The sequence below is a fragment of the Botrytis sinoallii genome, assembly GCF_014898435.1.
Source record: "Botrytis sinoallii strain Bc 23 chromosome Unknown BSIN_003, whole genome shotgun sequence".
Classification (NCBI taxonomy): Eukaryota; Fungi; Ascomycota; class Leotiomycetes; order Helotiales; family Sclerotiniaceae; genus Botrytis; species Botrytis sinoallii.
In genome coordinates, this window is record NW_024066030.1 from 2,897,529 (window position 1) to 2,920,955 (window position 23,427).

At 40.6% G+C, this 23,427-nt stretch overlaps 6 protein-coding genes across 6 annotated transcripts; 3 read left to right on the forward strand and 3 right to left on the reverse strand.

Moving 5' to 3' along the window:
* Positions 1-2,556: 2,556 nt before the first annotated feature.
* EAF02_002459 (uncharacterized protein) lies at positions 2,557-4,847 on the reverse strand (the record flags this gene model as incomplete). The annotated part of the gene is made up of 3 exons (XM_038898507.1): positions 2,557-2,621; positions 2,915-4,383; positions 4,798-4,847. The coding sequence occupies 3 exons, from the start codon at positions 4,845-4,847 to the stop codon at positions 2,557-2,559; spliced, it is 1,584 nt and encodes a 527-aa protein (XP_038762199.1).
* Positions 4,848-5,429: 582 nt separating this feature from the next.
* Positions 5,430-7,114, forward strand: EAF02_002460 (uncharacterized protein). The gene is made up of 3 exons (XM_038898508.1): positions 5,430-6,016; positions 6,082-6,467; positions 6,529-7,114. The coding sequence occupies exons 1-3, from the start codon at positions 5,647-5,649 to the stop codon at positions 6,934-6,936; spliced, it is 1,164 nt and encodes a 387-aa protein (XP_038762200.1). The 5' UTR covers positions 5,430-5,646; the 3' UTR covers positions 6,937-7,114.
* A 609-nt stretch (positions 7,115-7,723) lies between these two features.
* On the reverse strand, positions 7,724-10,183 carry EAF02_002461 (uncharacterized protein; the record flags this gene model as incomplete). The annotated part of the gene is made up of 1 exon (XM_038898509.1): positions 7,724-10,183. One exon carries the CDS (start codon positions 10,181-10,183, stop codon positions 7,724-7,726), a length of 2,460 nt encoding a protein of 819 aa, XP_038762201.1.
* A 1,201-nt stretch (positions 10,184-11,384) lies between these two features.
* On the forward strand, positions 11,385-12,190 carry EAF02_002462 (uncharacterized protein; the record flags this gene model as incomplete). Its single annotated transcript, XM_038898510.1, has 2 exons — positions 11,385-11,427; positions 11,484-12,190. The coding sequence occupies 2 exons, from the start codon at positions 11,385-11,387 to the stop codon at positions 12,188-12,190; spliced, it is 750 nt and encodes a 249-aa protein (XP_038762202.1).
* An 812-nt stretch (positions 12,191-13,002) lies between these two features.
* Positions 13,003-14,853, reverse strand: EAF02_002463 (uncharacterized protein; the record flags this gene model as incomplete). The annotated part of the gene is made up of 2 exons (XM_038898511.1): positions 13,003-14,393; positions 14,454-14,853. The coding sequence occupies 2 exons, from the start codon at positions 14,851-14,853 to the stop codon at positions 13,003-13,005; spliced, it is 1,791 nt and encodes a 596-aa protein (XP_038762203.1).
* Positions 14,854-15,249: 396 nt separating this feature from the next.
* On the forward strand, positions 15,250-17,124 carry EAF02_002464 (uncharacterized protein). Its single transcript, XM_038898512.1, has 5 exons — positions 15,250-15,319; positions 15,371-15,510; positions 15,565-15,749; positions 15,803-16,501; positions 16,552-17,124. Exons 2-5 carry the CDS (start codon positions 15,463-15,465, stop codon positions 17,039-17,041), a joined length of 1,422 nt encoding a protein of 473 aa, XP_038762204.1. The 5' UTR covers positions 15,250-15,319; positions 15,371-15,462; the 3' UTR covers positions 17,042-17,124.
* Positions 17,125-23,427: the final 6,303 nt, after the last annotated feature.

Sequence of the window (23,427 nt, forward strand, 5' to 3'; positions counted from 1 at the left end):
GGTTTCTATCTTTCAAAAGGCGGTTGATAACTTGCCAAAATGGTGGGTTTATACGGGGGTTTCAAAGACCCTAGCTTTGCAGAGGCGACAAAAGTTTCCCGAAACAAACTATTCCAGAGAGAGAGTCAATTGTTTGCCTTTCCACTCTGATAGCTATCTGCGTTGGAATGTTTGATTCTTGTTTCGACTCCGGAAGTAAGCTTGCTCAATTTCTCCTGGCTCATATCATGAGTCAGAAATCAGCGGCAGCGTGCTTTGTCCCTAATTTCTTCGTGCTCAATTGAACATTGCATCGTTGCCCGTAGGAAATCACGATCAATCGTCACTTGCTTCTTCGGAAGCTCAAAGAACGGGCTTGACGAAGTTTCTAACACACAAGTGCTATAGGAAAACTGGTAACTTTTCCGGAAGCATGCGGAAGAAGCCCCTTGGTTAGACTCAGTCCTCATCGCTAATGATGAGGTCAATCCATCGCCAGCTTAGCTTGGGTATTAGGGCAAAACAGTACGATGTAAACTGGAAGATCGTGGAGGTTAATCCATATACTGAATGCGATTTGGTTCAATTGAGACAGATAATTATCATCAATGCTGTTATTTCAATAGCAAACGAGTCCTATGTGAGAATGATATGTAATTGTCATCCGCTGCAGCCAGATGAAAGCTTGGCGACAACACAGCCAGCCTTCGTAGCACTCTAGTTCAACGTGGTAAGTCGGAAATTATTTTCATATGGTCAGTCATCTGAAGAGTACGCTTCAAAGTTCCGTTTGTGATGGACAGGTCCCAATATCGTCAATCGATCGTATCGGAATTCTGTCTGTGTGTTTAATACTTACCTAGTCTATGTCCAAATTTCAGGTCATCTTGGAGGGGATTCACTGCACCATCTTGCTGAACGTAGAGCAATCATGGCCTTTTTTGATTCCTTCACGAAGGAAAATGTGCAAGCATAAAGGTCTGTCAAAACTTATGTGGAAGATCAGAGAATTTCGCCATTGAGAATGACATACGATCTGGCTCGGCGACAGCTAAATCATTCACAATTTGGTAAATGGTTTCCTTGCTATATTTGGACACCGTTTTAGATATGATAGTACTATTTAAGCACAGGACTTACAAATGTTTGATTGATCTTCAAAAGGAAAAGCAAAGCCAATGATAATGATGTTTTGCATGGTTACAGAGAGATCAATACATGTATTCCAGTGCAGATAAATTTTGTGCGTCCATTGACAAAAAATGATAATTTCAAATTTGTAATCGTAAATATGTACCCCACCGGATGACATTCACCAAGAGGCTATACGGCTGACGAAAGTGTATTTATTTATTTATTTATTTATTTATATTAATTAACATCTGTTTTGAACCTCCCGAAGGGTATTTAGACGTGCCAGGATAAAAAGTTACAAATACAGAAGAGTGTTGATGCGTATGCTAGTAAAACCTCAAAAGGGAAACCCAGTTCCTCCTGTATCGCCTGAATCTGATAGTTTAATATCAATGAGAGGAGCTGTTCGCTCCTTTACGATCACGATCGCTGAGCTTGGAGTGATCGTCTTAGAGATTGATTTGAAGAAAAGAATAGTAGATTCAACGAGTGAATCTGGTTTTGTGCTCCCCTTTACAGCTAATAATCAGGGGAGTGTGGTTGAATGCTTATTTGAATAGCTAGGCATTAGCATTTGCATACACTTTGATGGGGCGAGTAGAGCCAGCCTTTTGGAACCTAAAAGCTTTCTCCTATCAGGCAAGCTGATCTCTCTTCCGTTATGCAATATCCTTCCTCCTTTTCTTCCTTTTCTTCTTCCTCTTATCGTAATGGTATTGTTGTCGTAAGGGATATAGAGCTCAGTTTGCTCTGATTGTCGTTCGTAGGAATAGGGAGTGAGCTTAGTGGGGGGATGAGATGCCCCTGACGAAAGTGTATATCCGATTTAATAACTTGTTTCCAAAAAAAAAGCGAATTTTTATATTTCATTAATTTTATCAAAATGATTTAATTATCTTTAATTATATTAATATATTTTTAGATTTAATAAACTCTTTAGAATAATTGATATCTCAATTAGAGGAATTGATATATCAATTTTATAAATAATTTGAAAAAATGGTTGTAGAGTTGGAGGTGGATAGAGTATTTGAAACTGAAAATTAATATGTTTCCAAACTATTTTTAATTGTTTTCGAATTTTCGCTTTGAAATTTCTAATTCAATTAAAAAGAGCTTGAATTATCTGAAATTTATATTAATAGTATAATCAATCATTCGCTATCATTTGATTGACTTTTCAATTGAATTGAATGATAATTAATGAAGATATTGTAGATTGAAATTAGGAAATCTAACAATAAGGTGTTTTTGTTGAAATACTGAAATTTAAGGGTTTGGAAACACTTCATTAAATTGAGTGTAACTCGGGCCGGGTGGGAACCTGCATGACAGAACTCGGTTCATTTCGTGATTTCCATGGAATTTTGTCCGACGTTCAATTATCAATTCTAGTCCGCAGAAGTGAGAAGCCTGTGAAGTCATGGGTCCGTATTGGTAGCTTTACGGCAGTACATGAGCCTGCGAGCCGAGGGGTGAAGCGGGTGGGCTGGTGATAAATTTGGCATCTGGATATATTTAGATCTTCAAATTCAATTCGTCGGATAAATTCAAGTTTCTTCCAGCTGATGAAAATACAGATAAACTTGGTTATACCGGACTGAGATTTCAGACCAATCAAATCCGGTATAAAGAGGATTCCGGTATAAAAATGGTGAGGCAACAAGGCATCAATATTTTGCGGCTTAAAATCATCAACTTCATTCTATATTAAAGTAGTCTAGTATAGTCTCCTGTACCCTCCCTTGATCAGATTTAAGCTCTATTTCACACCCTCTCTTGCGTAGACTCTTAATTAGACTCATATCAGGAACACCTTGCTGTTCTTGATATTTAATTAGAATCTGAATAGCTTCAAGAGCTTGAAAATGACTAATAGGAGGCTTCACCTCCTCCTCTCGTTTTTCATCCTCTTCATCCACCTCAACCATCTCTCTAGCTTCAATAATATCATCAACTAGAGTATCAAGATTGTCATCATTCTCAATAATACGCTCTGAATAAGGTGAAATATACTCTCGTATATCATCTGGTACACTAGCTATAATGCCCTGGTGCTTTAAACGTATCAAAGTGAGGCGTAAAGACTCTAAAGCTTCTTCAGAACCTTGCCATACCGTCAGTGGCGTCGCAGGTTGCGATCCCAGGTTGATGCACTGTGATTTATCCCAGCAATTCGAAATGGTACTAGTTTTGACGTCTTCCCAAGCTAATATCCCCCATCGAATCACTAGTAGAATATCAAGCTCTTTAGAATAGTGCAGATCTTTATCAAAGCATTGAACCATAAATCTGATAGATCGACGTCGTAGATGGAGCTTCCAATTCTGTATAATACCCTGATCAAGAGGTTGATGTTTAGACGTAGAATTTGGGGGCAACCATATAATCTTCGTATTGCGTAGTTTGCCAGCTTCAATAAGAGTAGTGACAGCTAGCTCGTGTGCAAAGAAGTTGTCCATAATAAGCAAAGCTTTCTTATGCATCTGCCTCATAATACCATCGAACCATATAAGATATTCAGCGAATATACCATTATTCATCCAGAACTTCGCATTCGATCGATATTTCACCCCTAAACCATCGAGAGTTGTCAACCCCTCTCTTCTAAATGCTTGTGGCGTACGTGCTTTCCCAATAATCCATAGGGGGAGCTTATGAGTGCCTGTAGAATTGCTAGTAAGGAGTGCTGTCAATCGAGCTTTTTCCTTTTTCCTGCCGGCAGATTCGAATGTAGAAAGCGTGCGATCCGGCCTATCTCTCCAAAAAAGCCCTGTTTCATCGCAATTGTAGACGTCATCTGCATCGTATAAAGCTGCAATACGTCGTATCTCTTCCATTATAGCCTCTGATTCCGGGCCTATATCTGCAGAAGCCCCCTCACCGAATCGACGTCTTTCTTTCATAGAACTCCGCTTTTTAAAGCCATCAATGAACCCAGTTGACCATGTCTTCCCCTCATCGAATGGCAGAGGTTTATCTTTATATTCAGAGAGCTTTTGCCAGAATTCTGTAGCTTTAAGACGTAAAACATCGCCCGTAGTAGGTCCTGCATCAGGGTGACGATCGTATCGAATCTGCCATTCAAGCAGAGCTTCTTCGAGAGCAGGGTAGGCAGGAGGTCGAGTTTTGGATTGACTTAATTCGTATTTTGTGAGCTCTGTTGTATCGAACCATTCGAATTTCTTACTTAAAAGATCACTAATAGTCGACTTCTTTAGCTCTACACCATATTGAGCTTTATACCATGCTATCGCATCATCATGCTTCCTTTTCCCGTATTTAGGGTCCTGCCACTATGCTCTTAAAGCTTTTTTTTGTTGATTTGTTGAATTGATTCGAGGACCATGGTGGCCGACGTTTTTCGGCCTTTTCGACGACGGCGACGACGACGATGACGCTATATTCGAAGATTCACCCCTTTTAGCACGTAGCATATTGATCAATAATAAGAGTTTATACCGGAATTCAGTCAATTTAGTCCGGTATACCGGTTTTTGTCGGAATTCCGGTATCCCCATATAAATTTAGGAAAAAATGGAAAAAAAAGTCTGGTATATCCAAGTTTCCGGTATATCCCAGTCCGGTATAGCCAAGTTTTTCTGTAAGGCGGTTCTCGAAAGCACCTTTGCCGAGAAGCTCCGCGGAAGGCAAGGCGAGCCGAAAATACGGAGCCGTACGAACCATACAAGTTCGATATCAGTCGATACCCACCTTCTCGAACTTTTGGACATCCGAAAAATCGAAAGGTCGAGCCAAGAAGGTTAGATTTGGCTCGAAATCGACCTGCAATGCACGGAAATCCGAATCTTCATTTTGACAGCTGTCGAGCTACTGTATTCTTTTGACAAATAGGCCACGCGCTAGCAAGGTTAATTACTTTAAGGTTATTTTGAAGCTAATTGGCTTGCTTTTAAATGAAATCAAATGTCTCAAAATAGAAGTTTGACTTCTATGCGGCTGCGGAATTTCAAAAACTGTTACTTAGAGTTTGTCTATACAATGGCTTTCAAGGCTGCTACTGACAATGATGGAACGTTTTGATAGCTATCCCGAGTGAGGCTGTCTATATCATATTCTTTTGGGAAGTTTGCTGAACGCTAGTAAGGATTCAGAATTTAAGTTCATTGTGGGTTAGGGTTGTATTAAGTATCAAAAATAATTGATTTGCTTATTAGATGGATTATTTATCAAATATTTTGAGGTGTTTTATTTTATTTAAAAGCAATCTAATTAGCTCTAAAATAATCTTAAAGTAATAATCCTTGCTAGTGTTCAGCAAACTTTCCAAAAGAATCCGGTAGTTCTGAGATATATAATAGACATGCTCGAGAAGTGTTTGACAGATATCAATTTCCATATCACTGCTTCTAGTCTTGTTCTTGTGCATTGAATAGGATCAATTTTACAATCGACCCGTACGAACCACTTTCAAAGAGATACATTCTTAGCCATAAGATCTGGCTTGGAATACAAGTCGAATAGTCTGTTCTGTGTCAAGATACTATCATTTGGTCCAAAAGGTCTTCCATTATGGAGAAGTGTTGCACGATGTCATCTACCACTAATCCTTCCATCACGGTGGTATGCAACGAAATTCTGGATATTATCTTTGATTACGCCCTCAATAAATTCGATGACACCAAGGATCGACATAGCGCGGGTAGGCCCAAGTTTTTGTCAGTCATCGAGAAGTTCGTCAGCAGTGGAACACCGGTGGAAATGTGCCTTCCGGCATTTCCCTTCAAGTCATCAAACAAGGTGCATAAGGTCTTCGGTATTCTACCTGACAAAGCCGAAGAGATTGCTCTTGATCGACTGAATACAATGTGTTTGCGCATTGGAGAAGTGTACCAGCCTGGAGCCAAGTGTACAATAATTTCAGATGGACTCGTTTATAATGGTTTGTCTATCTCCTACCTATTCTTTACCAGTCTTCCTTCAAATTGCCGGCTAATTGAATACCAGATCTAGTATGTATATCAGATCGCGATACATGGGCATACGGAGAGGCCTTGCGCGCAATGTCTGTCAATAAAGGTTTCGACCATATCGGCTTCTCTAGAATCCAAGATCTTGTCAATTTTCCATTGCCCGAAAAGTTAGACGAGATTACTTACGTTGCTAATGCCACCAATTTTCGTCTATCTATGATTAATAGATGGGGTAAAGAGGACATCAATATTGAAGATGAGATCGCCAACAACCCGGATACAAAAATGACTTATCTCGGATATCGAAGATTCCTCGAGTCAGATTTGCGATATATTTTCCCCCTTGGCAACGGTCGAAGTAAAACCAATTACAGGAAAGACGTGAAATATCTCGCTAAACAGGCGTTAATTCGAGGATATGTAAGTAAAAATACTACCAAGGCCCAGGATTCCACTCACTTTGCTAAATTTCCGAAAACAGGCTTTTGCAGGAGCGGTCAAATATGCTTTCCCAAACCATTTACGTCTTTCTATCCATCAGTCAACAGGCGATCACAAGATATCCATGAGTCTACTTAATACAAAAACTGGATTTACAACCCCTTGGCATTGTAGTGTTGCTTTGATGGCGGACGGGGAGTGGATAAGCGCTCCAATGGGGGATTTCAAGGAAAATGATAACTTGGAAGTTGTCTACGAGGATGGTCGCCCTAGCTATTTTAAGGAGAGAATGCACATTCTCGAGAAGCAAATGGATGACAAGAAACCAGCAGCTAACTTACAAACATCGAAAGCTTTCGAGGGGCACTCTTCCAGGCTCATGGACGACAAAAATGCCGCTTCGGAGAAATTTCAGCAACAGTCCTCTGTACAGAGGTTGACGGTGTAAGTATTATAAAACACACCAAAAAGCGACCGAGCTTTTCCCTATTTTTATTATTTAAACCAATTATATCATTATACCGATTGAAAATTTATATAGCAGATTCTAGATAATAAAAGTATTATAGATTTATTCTATCCCTAGCAAAATTACTTAAATTTATCGAAATTCATATTTTTCATTTTAGAAATATTATTCTAAGTCTATTTAGAATCTATAAAAAACTTTAAAAGTTTCAAAAGCTTCAAAATTATAAGAATTAAAAATTTGAATAAAAGAATCCAAAATTCGAAATTTTGAAACGGATAACTGAATATCTAGTAAAATTAATAAAAGCAGTATTGGAATTTCGTAAAACAACAATTTTTATTAAAAATAGGACTTACACGACTTATCCCATCAACCTCCGTAGTAGTATCTATATTAGCTATTTAGTCTTTGGTTAAAAGCCAAGATAGAAGTATTCCGGAACTTAGGGGAAGCTATCACTTGCACGTTGGAGTTATCTCTTCTGATCAATCAATTAATTTAGAATAGTTTTCCATTATCTATATGACAGGAAAGGAGGAACACAGTATCTCGGAGTCTTGATTGCCCCTAGTGTTGTGGTAAACAGAGAAGAGATAATTGTGGAATTGAGAACTAGTGGTGGTTATCTGGATACATAAAACAAATTCATTAAGACAGTCAACCAACAAAAATGCGCGTTTCGCTTTGCTCTACCTCAGCCACAACCCCACAATATTACCCAAAGTTTGAGCATCCATACCCTATCTTACCATGATTCCTTAACTCATGTAACAACAAATGACTCTCTAGTCCATCCGAACCACTTGCCTAATCGTTTTCCCCACGCCTGCAACATGAATTGTTCAACCTTCGCAGTGGGATGTGGCTTGTGGAACACTATCCTACCACCATTAACAGTATTAAGGAATGTAACAGCGGAGCCACCAGACTCCATTGCTGCAAATCCGGCGTCGTCCATGACTGTAACAAAAGTTCTCCAATCCAATGGCTTGGCAGCGTACTCTTCAACTTTATTGGGGAACATACGCAAAAGAATTGGTAGGTTCGACGACTTGATATGAACGGGTTTGTGTGGATTTTCTCGAGAAGGATCATCTTCGCTTTCCACACCGGAAGCTTCTAATTGACTGGAAGTCTGCTGCTCAGGTCTCATCTTGGTCTTCTCTTTCGAACGATTAGAGATGTTCAAGGTTGAAAGATCTTCGTTAGCATGAGTCAAATCCCAGTTGCTATCGACGGCGATCGGTTGTTGCACTGGCTTTTTGGGTTGAAGAATGCTTTCTCTTTGTAGTTTTAGCGCGAGAAGATGCTCTGGAGCACTGTCGTAGGACAACATAGTGATGTCGTGTTTGTAGTCCTTTTCGGTCGAGAACTTGTGTTTCTTGAGTATGCTAGCATGAATTGTTCGCATGTGGGCCCACAAGGCTAACGTGTTATTTCTGACCTCATCTGCTTTTCTTAACCACGCTGCATCTCTTTTACCTTTGGGAAAAGGTGTCAATTCAACAATCTTGAGAAACTCTGCTAAACACTCGGTTTCTTGTAATCTTTCTTCGTCTGGGACCCCTGTCCAAGCTAAGCGCTCTCGGCCTTCTATTCGAGCGGTGTCTATGTCTGTAGGTTTAAATAGAGGTCTGTGTTGTCTTACTGCGGCGAGTAACTCGTAGGTAGTTGCGAATTCGGATAATATTTCGAGTATCTGTGGCTCAAGTCGTTGTTTGTCCTGCGCTGTTGTCGTGTCTTTATTTAGCCAATCTGTTAAGAATTCAAGTAACATCGAAGCGTCATAATTATTTGCATCTTCAGGATCTGCCGTCATCTGAACTATGCACCAGTGAAGAGGATCACCGTAGAACATTGCTTTGCTTGTGGGAAATTTGTCAGTGTTCAATTTAGCACTGAAAGCACTGCCTGTATCAGAAATCTTGTAATCTTCAGAAAATCCTTTGAAACACGGGAGACACTCGCCGAGCTTTTTGACTCGTTGACGTAGAAGATTGATCAACAATAACTCTAGGTAAGCAAGAGCTAAGCTGTATTTCCTTGGCAAGTCTCCACCACAGTTGATGTTATCCCGGAATTTATTGCGTTGAGCCTGAGCATGTTCAAACTCGTCGACAACCCACGACCATCTCTGCATGGTTGTGAAAGCTTTGTAACAGAGCATCCAAGAAGAGTTGGGAAGAAATCTATCACCGGTGTCTTTAGACAGCCATCCTTGTCTAGCCAATTTAGCACGATATTGCAAATAAACTGGATCGGTTTGAAGAAGCCACAGATGATCTTCAGCCTCATGGAAAGCTGCTCTTGAAATATTCAGAAGTCGATCAAGATCGAAGATAGGCGCGGTGAAAGCTTGATCACTGAAGTTAGACCACGCGATAGAGCCGGAGGCGCCACGAAAATTACTGTCGACAAGCATATACCATTTGCTCGAGGAGCTTTCTATATCAACACCTAGAAGAAGATCTTCGACTGTACCTCGGAGTGTTTTGAGAATAATCGACTGAGCCTCTAGAATTAGTCTTCCACGAGGAAAGCCGATGATGTCCATTTGATGAACTTTCGTGGTATTCCATGGAGTAATATCACCATAATTTGATCCATAAAAAACCACACAGCAATCTGCATACTCGGTGCGAAGTGCTCCGGTCTCCCAACTTGCTCTCATTGAATGGTTACCGAATGCAACCCATTGTTCGGGAGAATATTTTGTGCGCGCGTGCAAAAGTGCCAATAACTTGTATGGATCATCTCTCAATGTTTCAAGATTAAGCCAAGGAACCAACAAAGTCTCTCGAAACTCTCGCATTGGTTGCCATGTGACGTCTGCATAATCGTAGTGGACATGAACGAGGTTCCACTTCGTAGAGAACATGCGAGGGAAAGCTGTCTGTAAGGTTTTGGTGCGTTTGTCGCGAGACTTCTTTCTCCAGCGATTGATAATCGTGTTACCATGAACGACAACCATGCGGTGAAGGTATTTAAAATCATCTTTGATAGCATCTGCGTACGACTTCGCGATCGTCTTGGCCTCGTGGACGCTCAATGCTTCGGCATAAGCCAGACGATCTATGGGCTGCAGGTCAAGAGTACGGTATTGAGCATTGCACTCTGTGCAACTAGAACTGCAGCTTCCTATGGGTGGACCGTAAAGATCAACATATTTGTCGAGCTCCGGATTATATGCCGTAGCAGAACCCACAGGTTTTGCTGTCGACATATCTGGATAAATTTGTAGGTGATGTCCTGGATTCCGGGTTTAGGGGTTGAGAAGATCAGATTTTCTTGTAAGGCTGAATTGATGGGATTTGAAGAAAATGGCAATTAATATTGTGGGTATAACGAAGACGATTGTGGAGAATATATCCAAAACCCAAAATTCTCAGGTCTTCCATGAGATGTTGTGGTAAAGCTTTGCAAGATTCCAAGAAAAGAAAAGTTCTGAAGAGTATAAATCAGATTGCAATAGATGAGTGAATAGGTACCAAGCAATAAATGACTATGCTTGAAATAGAGTACAGCAGAATTGAATGCCAAAAGAAATCCAGAAATTTGGTTAACCTGCCCTGCGCCTACAAAACGGTGAATAGTGGATGAGTGTCATCTCAAATATACCATGACTAAAACATATATCAGATTATTCGAGAATCATTTCGACCATGCTTGATGGATTGGACGCGAAAGTAGGGACAGGCTGATGTTTTCTGTCTACCCTGCCTATGACCATAGTTACGTATATATCCATAAAGTGGTGATTCCATGCCATTGATCTATCATCTCAACAATCAATGTTTGTTGAATTAAGGAGATCGATCTGTAAAGAAGAATGAGATGCACTTTGATGTACCTAGGTAGTCAATTCTTCAGAACAACCAACAAGGCCTTCGGAATTAGGATGAATTGAACATTGATAATTGCTTGGCCTGGAATTTATCCAAGGAATTCATAAGGGCTTGATTAATCATGTTGATCTGGAGCCGATGGTATTATGCCTCTTTTATTAGACTACAGCCAAAAGGGAAAGTGGGGTAACCAGTCAAATACCCTTGTTAGCTGCAACTTCCCATAAGCGAGAAGTTATTTATCCACAGATTGCGCCATTTATGTACTGGAACATTAGATATGTAATCGAGAACCCATATTTGAGGGTGGTAATGCCTTTAAGATATCTTCAACCCGAATCCTAACATCGTACCCCTTGCATTGTCATTGAATGGAAGTGATAGTTTTAGGCAAATGGAGTTCCTAGTGAGGCGCTTGGGATGGGGAAAGGACTAGGGGGCAAAGTGTGGATAAAGTATAAAATGCCCTTCTTTCCTGACTTAGGTAACATTTTTTCAAGCAAATATTAGCAGTCGCACTCGGGAACATTTTTTGGAATTCACAGTTCAAGGATTAAACAGTAAAATCCACAGCTCACAATGTCTGACACAAAGACATACCTCATAACTGGCGCGAATCGAGGTTTGCATTATCTAAACATATCTGCAATAATTCTTCAACTCTGACCATTTTAACAGGACTCGGTCGTGGTCTTCTAGAAGCTCTGGTTCAACGACAAAACACCACCGTTATAGCTGGCGTCCGAGACCTCTTGTCCACGAGCTCGAAATCTCTCTCTGATATCTCTACAGCCACCGGTAGTCGCATCATTCCGCTTGCAATTTCCAGCACCGATGACTTGTCTCCTTCTCAAGCTGTCGAAGCACTCCAAAAGACTCACAGTGTTACATCTATCGACGTAGTCATCGCTAATGCAGGCATATCACAATACTACGGCAAGGTCTCCGAGACCCCTCTATCCGAAGTACGGGATCATTTCGAAGTCAATACAATCGGAGTTCTAACTCTCTACCAAGCCACTCTTCCCCTCCTGATGAAGTCTCCAACTCCAGTTTTCGTAGCCTTGTCGACAGCTCTCGCGAGTATCGGTGCTATGGGGGACATACCAATTCCAGCTACTCCATACGGAATGAGTAAAGTGGCATTGAATTACATGGTTCGAAAGATCCATTTCGAAAATGAGAAACTTACTGCCTTTGTTTTGACTCCAGGGTGGGTACAAACGGAAATGGGGAACGCAGGAGCGACAGCCATTGGATTGGAGAGTGCTCCGGTCAAAATCGAGGACAGTGTTAAAGGAATGCTGGAAAAGATTGATAATGCAACAAGAGAAGGAACATCGGGGACTCTGCAATCGTTCGATGAAACAAAATATCCTTGGTAGATAAATGCTAGCCAGTTTTTTTTCCTTGCCAAAAAGGTTTCGTCTAATTAGTATAGTTTAACTCCATCCTTTCTGCTTCTTAGATGGCGTCGCTGCATATTTTGAAGGGGACAGTAGCTTGCAACATTGTCTCCTCAACCCCTTAGTCAAAACAGTGAAATATTCCAGACAAATAGGGCATCTCTTCGAAATCTCACATCCATAACATGTCATGTATCTCATGTCCTCGAAAATAATTATTCAGGTTGAGGCCTTTATTCAAGCATTATGCAGCAGGTCTTTGTATATTGAAGCTTGCATATCATCCTTATTGGGGAGTCATTGGGAGAGAGCGAACTCGGGAGCTCTGTCAACCCCCCTGATCTGGCAGACCAAATCCCACTTAAAAAAGGATCACCAGCGTCAGATTTTTATGCTAACACTTGCACGGATAGTTGCGAGTGAGCGCTCGAAGAAAAAGCAGAGACAAGAAATGCGTTCAACCCGATACCCAAGCCTCAGTCGATTGAGCTCAAGTTAATTCTCTTCGAAGAATGATCTACCTTGCTGTTGCAGTGGAATAAAGCAGAAGTCGAGCAAAAGACTATAAAATTTGCTGAAACATTCAATCATGCAGTCCGCACAACCAATCCGGATTGATTTCAACAAGTAAACTAATGCTCAAAAGCAAATGAATTTCGTCTGAGTTTACTGGTATCTCGCCATCACAAATGCAACCAAAATGTGGGCCTCTCGGGCTACCGTAAGCGGACATCAAACGAGACAGGTAGACAAGAAACAAGTTATCTTCGGGTATCATCATTTCTAAATGCTTAAAATTGTCCTTCAGTATTCCCATCACCCATACTCTTACTACTGCTACTACCACTCTGGATAGCACCTAAAATGCCATCTATATATGACGCACCGCTCCATTTTTGGTGCGTCAATACATCTACACCTAGCTCTTTTTCTCTTCTCTGAATCAAGTTTACATATGCGAGCATACCATCATCCTTGAATGCCTTTGACAATTCGCTGGTAATTGTTGCCGTAGAATGAAGACCGGCGAGCGAGATTAATTGTAAGACGAATCCATGCTTCGCAATATCCCAAATGAAAGATTTCAGAGTTTCGTCAGTGAAACCATGACCCATCCAATTAAATGAGGGAGAAAGATTGTAGACTAACCCTTTACCAGGGTACTTGGCACGAATCTCGCCGGAGAATTGTGCTGCATTTTTGACGTTAGGGTCTCCGGTTTCAACCCACAAGAGGTCGGCATATGGTGCATATTGAATCGCTCGCTTTGTGGCAGCTTCCATACCAGCCTTATAATGATAGAAACCTTCTCGTGTTCGAGGGATATCTATATTGAAAATTATTGGGGCTTTGCTGTATTTTGTAGCCAAATCCTTTCGTTTCGTGATCGACATATCCCGATCTTGCTTAGTAGCTTCAAGGTACTCGTTGATACTCGACTCCGAGACACCTTGTTCCTTCAGTTGCTTGACAACGGCTTCGTCACACGTCATGAGTTCCGTTTTCTTCACCCATTCCGCTTCAAAAGTATCAATCTCAGCGCCTGTAGCTCCTGCCAATTCCATGGCTTGCAAAGTCTCCGCCAATGATTCGATACCGTCTTCTGCGACGCCTTTAATGAATTCATGGTCTCGCACATCAATCGCACTGCTGAGAAGCTTTCCGCTTTCGGAGTCTGTTCGTGCAATTACTAAGTTTTCCGACCCCATAACATCCCATTGGAATCTCGCAGCCACCAGGCGATTAATGTGTTCTCCGACCGGCACTAAAACTTTGCCAGCGAGATGTCCGCACTTCTTTCCACCATGCATTTGATCCTCAAAGTGTACAGCGGCAGCTCCATTCTCTGCGAAAAGCTTGGCAAGCTTCAAAACAGCCGAAAGTCCGCCATGCCCTGTGTCTCCGTCTGCGATAATGGGCCTGAGATAGTCGGTATATGGTGTCTTTGCCCGTTCTTCCTTACTTAACTTTCTTCTAGCATCCCATTGTTTTCGATCGTGCATTGACTGCGCTTTTGCCAATCGTTGGACTTGATTTGGTACGGTATTGTAAGGGTAATCGCCGAAATCTGGAGATACCTCATTCGTGGTCGTAAGCACAGAAGAACATGCCCATCCCGAGATATACAAGACTTCCTGGTTCGCAGCTTGTTGGGTCATTTGTACAGGGTCAATAGCACCCACTATGAATCAATTGATTTAGCATATGTCTTACAAGCTCCGAGCCTCATGATTCATCTTACTTGTATGTATTGGTTTTCCATTTGCCTCCCGCTCTTTAATTAAATTGAATAATTTCCTAGCCATGACGGAGCTTGGGTATGATTGCTGCTGACTCCCACGTTTTGAGACAACATCTGCCGCAGAATATGGTCTCTTGATTCCTTCATACCTTGGACTATTCCACCATGCTTCCACTTCCTTTATTTGTTGTTCGTATAATTCGTCTTCAGCCGCGCCAGCTTTCTGCGATTCCGGTACGAGCTGGAATGAATCCGATGCTAGAGGTCTCGATATTGGGTCACTGAGAGCTTTCAAGCTGGACATCCTAATACCCGAGGTAGATAAATGACGAACAGTAATGATTGAACTTCTAGCAGACAAAGCTCTGCGTGGCGCCACAGAAGCAATTCTGCGAAACATTTTGAGATGCTCTATTGGAAATGGGTGGTTTTCAACAGAGTAATAACTTATACCTACTCTTACCTATGCCGCTAACCATTCATGCTACACCGTCATCGGGATGCAGTATGGACGTATTTTCGGTTTCGTTCGGTAGTTTATTTGATGATCAATCGATGTTGCCGAGATACGTAGTTATAGTTTCACCCCTGGTGTGATATAGTCAAAGCACATGTCCATGTAAATGCCGGTCGAGCCATTTACCCGCTGGATAAATCCGCACCACCAAATTTATTATTTACAATTGATAGAATACGATTCGTCAATGATGTCTCGTCCTAATGTGCTCCGTTTATCCTCGGCATAACCTACCGATGATCTGGAATGTATTATCCAACATCATCCCATATATCTTTCTTAGATTCTTGGTAGTACTTTGGTTTCATTTCACATCTACCACAATCAATCGTTGAGACGTTTTTCCAATGTGAGTTGAATAGGAATTGTTTATCGCTTGTTCTATTACTGACCATTCAAGTGATATCCAGCATCTGAATTGGGTTTACCCCGCGAATCTGCCCCACGATTTACCCCATCCGAGCTCCACAACCAAAATATACATCCGACGTTATGGTGATGAAAGGCAGAACTGCGTCGCAGGCTTTCAGATCTTTGCGAGTATGGCTTCCACTTCCGACTTGATACATCATGCTAACAATGATATTCTTATAGCCTGCCGGTGTTCGTACTTTCACCCTCCCAGCTCATCGAAATTATGCTACATCATCCGAGCCAGATCTCAAAACTACCTTCAAGGAGTGCATTCCTGCGAAGCGTGAGTTGTTGAAGAAGGTCAAGGCAAATGGCAGTAAAGTTATTGGCGAAGTTAAAATCGAGAACACAATTGGTGGAATGAGGTACGATAAATTCCTAAACCGACATGGCGTAAACGACACTAACGATACGACAGAGGATTGAAAGCCATGGTATGGGAAGGATCAGTTCTGGATGCCAATGAAGGAATTAGATTCCATGGTAGAACTATCAAGGACTGTCAGAAAGAGCTTCCAAAGGGAACAAGCGGAACAGAGATGCTTCCAGAAGCTATGTTTTGGCTGCTTTTGACCGGACAGGTCCCTTCTACATCCCAAGTCAGACAATTCTCCAAGGAATTGGCAGAACAAGCGGCACTTCCGGACTTCGTCAACAAAATGCTTGACAACTTCCCAAAGGACCTACATCCAATGACTCAATTCGCTATTGCTGTTTCAGCACTCTCCCACACATCAAAATTTGCCAAGGCATATGAGAAGGGAGTCAACAAAGCAGATTACTGGGAGCCAACTTTCGACGATAGCATATCTCTTTTGGCAAAACTTCCAGTCATTGCTGCCAAGATTTACCAAAACTCCTACAGAGGTGGTGGAGCTCTCCCTGCTCAGGTTGATCTGGAACAAGATTGGTCCTACAATTTTGCAGCCATGCTCGGTAAGGGAGGCAAGGAGAATGAGAACTTCCAAGACTTACTGAGATTATACTTGGCTCTTCATGGTGATCACGAAGGTGGAAATGTTTCAGCACATACCACTCATTTGGTCGGAAGTGCTTTGAGTGATCCCTTCTTAAGTTACAGTGCTGGTCTACAAGGTCTTGCTGGACCTCTTCACGGGTATGTAGTCAAATCGTTTCGGTTAAGCCGCAATTACTAATTGCTCCTAGTCTGGCCGCTCAAGAAGTTCTTAGATGGATTTTACAAATGCAAGAGCATGTTGGAACCAAATTCACCGACAAAGACGTATCCGACTATCTCTGGTCGACTCTCAACTCGGGTCGAGTTGTTCCAGGTTATGGTCATGCTGTTCTTCGGAAACCAGATCCCCGTTTCGAAGCTCTCATGGACTATGCCTCTTCTAGACCAGAGATTGCTAAAGATCCCGTCTTCCAACTTGTGAAGAAGAACTCTGAAATAGCTCCAGACGTCTTGATGAAGCACGGAAAGACGAAAAATCCGTATCCGAACGTAGATTCTTCATCCGGTGTTTTATTCCATCATTATGGTTTCCATGAGACACTTTACTATACAGCGACTTTTGGCGTTAGTAGAGGGTTGGGACCTTTGGCGCAATTGATCTGGGATAGAGCGTTGGGATTGCCAATTGAGAGGCCTAAGAGTATTAATTTGGAGGGATTATTGAAATTGGCAGAATAGATCTGGGCTAGAGAAAAGTATCAAGGAATGTACAATATATATGATTTCAATGAATTAATGATTGATTTTCTAGAGATCGTGCGCACTTGTTTGTGGCCCCTGATGATTGAATACCTGTTTAGGTGAGGGCGAAATGCAATTCGAATTCTCGATCGTGCAGAACCTTGGAAGACCGACAAACTTATAAGTTAGTCCGTTATTGTTTTTATGGTTCCAATGGGACTGGCATTTTAATGCGGAGATATTAGTGGGAGCCAGACCAAAACGCAAGTCAACCGAAAAGTACTACACAACTGATCCCATATGTCATGAGATATAAATGTCGCAGGTGAGTTTGAGATCAATCTAAATATTCTCAGCTCTCAATGTTATTTGGTAGAATTAGTTTCCCTAATCTAAAGCAATCATGAGCATCAAGCGGACGTAGTTCCTTCAAGATTCGTTGAGCCATGCAAGCAAATCTCGCTTCGACACATCACTACTTGTAGTCGCCTGAGCGCGCCTTAAAAAGCATTTAAGCGCAACACGAGAGCATACTTCAACGGTAACATGTGCGCTGTGAGTTCGGGGGTTAATGAGAAGATGTCTGCGATATGGGTTCAATTCCCACCGATTTCCCCATTTCAGAGCCTGCCTAGTGCTACGAAATGAAGTGCGTAATCACAGAAGACTGCGATGATTCTCAGTGGGTAACTGTCCATCGGACTCTTCTTGTATCCTTATTTTCTCTCTTTAAAGTTATTTTTTCTACAATTCACTGGTGGGTCAACAATTTTGTATCAATTCCATTCCACATGTGATGGCACGTTTGTAAAATCCTTTCAGTATTTGTGCTCGTGTTATAAATTCTAAAATAGTACGGCACGCCGCCTCTCAGAACCGTACTGCATGTTCTTACTAGCTCTTTTTTTTTATATTAGACACCTTTTCAACCCCCAACATCACAAAAAAAGAACTCAATCTCACTTCCTCTACTACGTCACAAAACACATCCTATCATTTTCAAAGTAGACCAAACTCTATATTGAAGAAGAAACAACCCAATGTCACCTTCACGAAACAAAAGTACTGCTCTGGCTCCGACTGGGGACAAGGGTGAGCGGTCTCCTCATTTTCGCTGTCAAAACATGCTCCAAGCTAGCCAATGATAATTACAGTCCAGAGGGCAGGCAAGAGACTTACACACGGTAAGCAAATTAGCGGAGTTAAGATCATTCTTCTCCCATCTATTAAGAATTTATCGATAGCTAAATCGTTCTTTGTCAAAGACCAAGCTGTCAAGATCCGAAAACTACGTTTGCAGCGCCTTCAAAGAATTAAAAAGCGACAAGCTGACCATACAATCACAAAAATGCTAAATAAGTTAAGCCTAAATCCAACTATGAGAAGAAAAGAGAAAGCACAATCAAGCAACGAAGCGAGAAGCTTATGAAAGTTAAATCAAAGGTGGATGTGAATCTGGAGCAAGAAAACGTTACCACTTAGCGTAAGTAGGGATGGGAGGATTGGGAGGAGATATGCACCAGGTCCCAGCACAAAGGGCAGGCATTAATTCATAATTAATCTTCACATTATGCAAAGCGAGGATCAGAGCTGAGAGGCTCCACGCGCTTAAATCTACACCTCCGTGGATGCATTTAGTTGATTTCATCTTGCATTTACACATCAAAAATGCAGCCGAACATAGTTTATTAAACCACAACTGTAATGCCAACCCCTGATACTGAGGTCAATAACACCCTTTAAAAACTCTGAGGCTCCATAATTGCATCATAAATTTTCTTATGGTAAACGACCACTGCTTCAATTTCATCTTGACTCTTAGAAATGAGGAATAGTATACCAAAATATGGTTCTTAGATCAATGACGTCATTGAGACGCAGAGCGAGGAGGGAGACTAAATCTAGAGAACAGGAAGCTCTTGCTTGAAGCTCCTTACACGCGGGTGACAGAACGATTGTTAAATTAGATATATAGATAGTAAGACATTCACTTCAGCGGGGACTAGCCGACGGCGAAACGGCATAGACCCACTCAATGCCAACTCGTGAAATAATTGGACAAAGTCGGAAGAAATACTTATTAGGACGTTGAGAAAGCAGGATACTCATTTGCCTACGCGCAGGATATCAATACTTGGGAGTCGGTAGAATGACAACACCTGCCAGCATTTCAGCCTCTTCTTTCCGACCGCTTTACCTGGATTTTTCTTGAAACTCCGGCAGGGGAATTTACCTTCGATCCACTTTGGAATTGAGAAACATTACGCTCACAAGAACTGTGAAGAAGAAAGGCAATTGTAAGAATTTCTGATATGGTACATCATGATCCAGAACTATGTATCCGCGAAATGAGCTTATATTCTCGGGTGAGGTGTTTTCTTATTGATATTATGACATCAAATAGGTTCGGACTTTGCTCCCTTTTTTTCTGTGGTTGGTTCAATGATAACGCGAGCAACTTGAACAAAAGTCAATTCAATGATATTATTGCGAAGGAGAATGGTTATCCAAAAGTCTAGATGTACACCAACGTACTGGTGATCGCGATAATAGAAGTAACGACATTATTAGTTAGCCCTTAACAAAAAATTATCTAGAAAGAAATTAGGTTCTTCAACAATCAAATCTACAAAAAGTTTTCACTCTTATTTCTCCAAGGCACCAGTAGCGTTTGTCACTTTTAATCAATGTTAAAGTGGATTATCAATTTTAGAAATTGGGGGGGTTCAAACCCTCACGTTAGGAGTATTGGCTAATATTCGACCCTCAAATCGTTCAAGCTATTAAATCGGCCAGATCGAGTGCGCTTGCGATTTTTGATGTCATTATACAATCGCTGGGATATATATTCAGCGGAAAAGCGATCACAGCTAGAGGCTCATCACCCTTCTAAATGTCATTATGCAGACTGGATTTATATATCTTGCTTCTCTATTTTAATTCATCATTGTCTATTGATGATGGAACTCTGTTATTCAAGATATTATGAGCTAGATGTAAATTACAGGAGACTAAATAGGTATGTCTCAAGTATTTAGAATCAAAGACTTAAGCGACAGCAATCTAGGCCATGATCTTGAGTCAATAGGCTACTATAGTATTATACTAAGTAGGGGGGAGGGGGCTAGCCTCAAGTGTATCAGGATCGTTTATTCCTACACACAGCTGGCTCTTTAGATAGAGTACAACATTGACAATTCGGGTCTATTATCGTAGGTACTACGTCATCTATCTTCTCAAACCTGTAATAGGGTCTAAGTTTCTCTATACGAGATGGTGTAGTACTAAAGTAGATATCGTAAGAGTCTTATAGAATCATATATGAATCTAATCTTAAAGCTCAAAAGTCTCATTATTGACCCGCTTGTATATTAGCCATGAATAAAACCAGCGGAAAAGATTAATCACTTATCGATGAATTATATGATTATTATAAAGCTTTCTGATACTTTCTTCTTTATGCATATACATTAAAAATATAATATATAAAATATTGACTAATTTCAAGATTCCGAGATCAATTTAATAACATTTCTATTTTGAAGAGACAATAGCCGATATGTGGTTTAGCGTTGGAGAAAAAGCAAGGGCATTAAACTCAATCCTGGTTAGTGGATTGTAACTACCTACGTAGGTATAATTAGTATAATAGAGTATCTTCTAAAGTCAATCGAAGGTATCCTTTAGAGGTTCACGTCATGGACGACTTATAAATTGAGAAATAGCATCCAGACTCAAGATTAATAAATCAAACATGTCCTGTGAAGAAGATGGGGAGAGATGATATTTAGAGGGGGAAATCTTGATCGCATGTGTTGCGTATAGTGAGAATCCGATTAAGTCAAGTATAGTTGAAAATTCACTCGTGTGGGGAATTGTAAAGGGCAATTGATGTAGGCACACTCTTCTTCTTACTACCACCTGCAAAAATCTAATTAGCAAGTCAAATATGAAATCCTGTTAGGAAGTTATCGAAGGGCATGAAATAATGGTGACGAGGAAGTGACTTTCGCATCACTAAGCATCACATCCATCCATTTCTGACTACCTCAAGTTGAACATCAGTTAAACGTTTTCATAAGATTCTTCCTTCGCCCTAGCGGAAGGGTTTCTTCCTACAATGATGGATTCGTAACTTGAGTCTCCATCTTTACCTTGAAATAGTCATGCACTGTTGTAATTTCCCCTTCTATGGTTTGTCTTGGGTCACAAGTATGTGCAAATGACGCTAATGTATACCTATATGATATGATGTCGTTGTTATCGTTATGAAATCCAGTTATTAAAAGGTCCGCTCGATCCTTATACCTCCAGCACTTTCTTTAGACTAGAGTAATGCATGCAAAAAAATCTGGGGTCATCTTTGTAATGGAATATATGTTTTTGTCAAAGTTACTTGCCAGAAAAAGCTACGTGCAATTCAAATTGCAACACAATAGCTGGTGCGCGGTTATTCTAACCAGAGAAAAAAGAATCAAAGAAACAAAATGCAAAAGAATTTTCACTCTTAGATCTCCAGATAACCAACAGCAGTTGTCACGTTTACACGCAGAAGCTGGTTCTTCAATTACAAGGAATTGTAGGAGTTCAAACACTCGCGTTCGGAGCATGCTATAATCCCCGGACTCACTTTGCCTCGACCCTCTGATCAGTAAAATTGCTAACTCAATTAGATCGAATGTGCTTGTGATTTTTGAAATAAATATATTATCACTAGAATATATATTCAATAGAAAAATAATTATAACTATATACTTTAATATAATCTAAATATTATTATAAAAACATAGGATTTTCATTTTTGCTTTTCTAATTAATTTTATTATATTCTAAAAATGATATAACTCGGTTATTCAAGGTAATATGAATTAGATGTGACTAAATAATATAAACTATAGGAGACTAACTAGATTGAAGAAATTATAGATGCTCAACGGGAGAAACAATTTTAAGAGCCAGCTGATGTTACACGATGAAACCTTCGATCGTTCATTTAACATTAAAAGACCGGACTATTGATATCAACTGTAAACTAGACACGAGAACTGTTATCCTATCCCAATCCTATGCTATACATACCACAGAGAAGAACCATCGTAAATTCAAGCGGCTGTATTGATGTCCGATTAGCATTGGCCCTGAGTGGCTAAGCGAATGCAAGTTGGGGAACAGATGACTAAGCCGTCTAATCCATCCTCGTAACATCTTGAAAGAAGGTACGAATTAGAAGATCTGATGATATTCAGACTCAAAAAATAAGACAGATAGATGTATAAATCATATGGGGAGTTGAGAAATTAAGTTTTTCATGACGTATTGATCGAATTACTTATCATATATTCTTATTAATCATTTAGCGAGATTGAGAGCATTCGACACTCTAGCTTTAGCAAAATTGGTAATTTATGGGTAAAACTATGATGTCTGAGAATGGCTTCTAGACTTTGAGCTTGTTTATACGGGATGACGTGGTACTAAAGCATGAAGCACAGAGCAACAAGCAGGCCGGCGTTATTACGGGTGCTCAGACAATTGGATTCGAGGTTCTTGTGAGAGAGTTAAGAAATGCGATTATTAAGAGGACGAGGACGATAGTTGCCATTGTCCTCGTACTGTTAGCCATTCTCTAGTTGTTATTTGCCAGACATTTGAGAGTGTAATATTTGGATTACACATTTGTTACGCGGAATCTACTTGAATCGTCTGTGAAGTTGTAGATGCAAGCTTAGAAGAGTTATTTCTGTTCAATTTCTCAGATGAGTTTGTTTGTTGAGGCCATACCCATATCATAGTTATATCAATAGATTTTCTTTTTACATATATCACTACAACTCTCGATTGAGATCCATCTTATTCGGTTCTACTTACATCACAGCGTATTGGTTACTTTTGCTCTCTTCCCTGAAGCATTTAGCACACCATCAGAATCTTTCTATGGGTAAGGGAGAACCCTTATTACTCTCTCAAGACCAATTTTTGAGAGGATGACTACCAGATAATTAATAGACTCTGGATGTAGTGCATTTGGTTCTAAAAGTTTTTGTTCTCCAGTAAAAAGCGTGACATATTAACAAATTGCATAACCTCTGTTGAGAATTGAGCCGATATCATCTCATTATCACAAAATTCGATAAAGATTCCCAAAAGTTCAGCAAAAAACATTGTTTACCAGGCGCGTGAAAATTAATCCACGCGTTCTGATTGACGTGACAAGATTTGTTGATCTAGTGAATTCTTTTCGGTACAGCGTCCTATATCTCGAACTCGCCCGTTCTTTCCCGCGATACGAACTCTTACCTCCTACGACCTCATCAAAAATCACCACTTTGCCATCCAACACCCCCGAACTATACACAAAATTTACAATACAACGCAATATAATC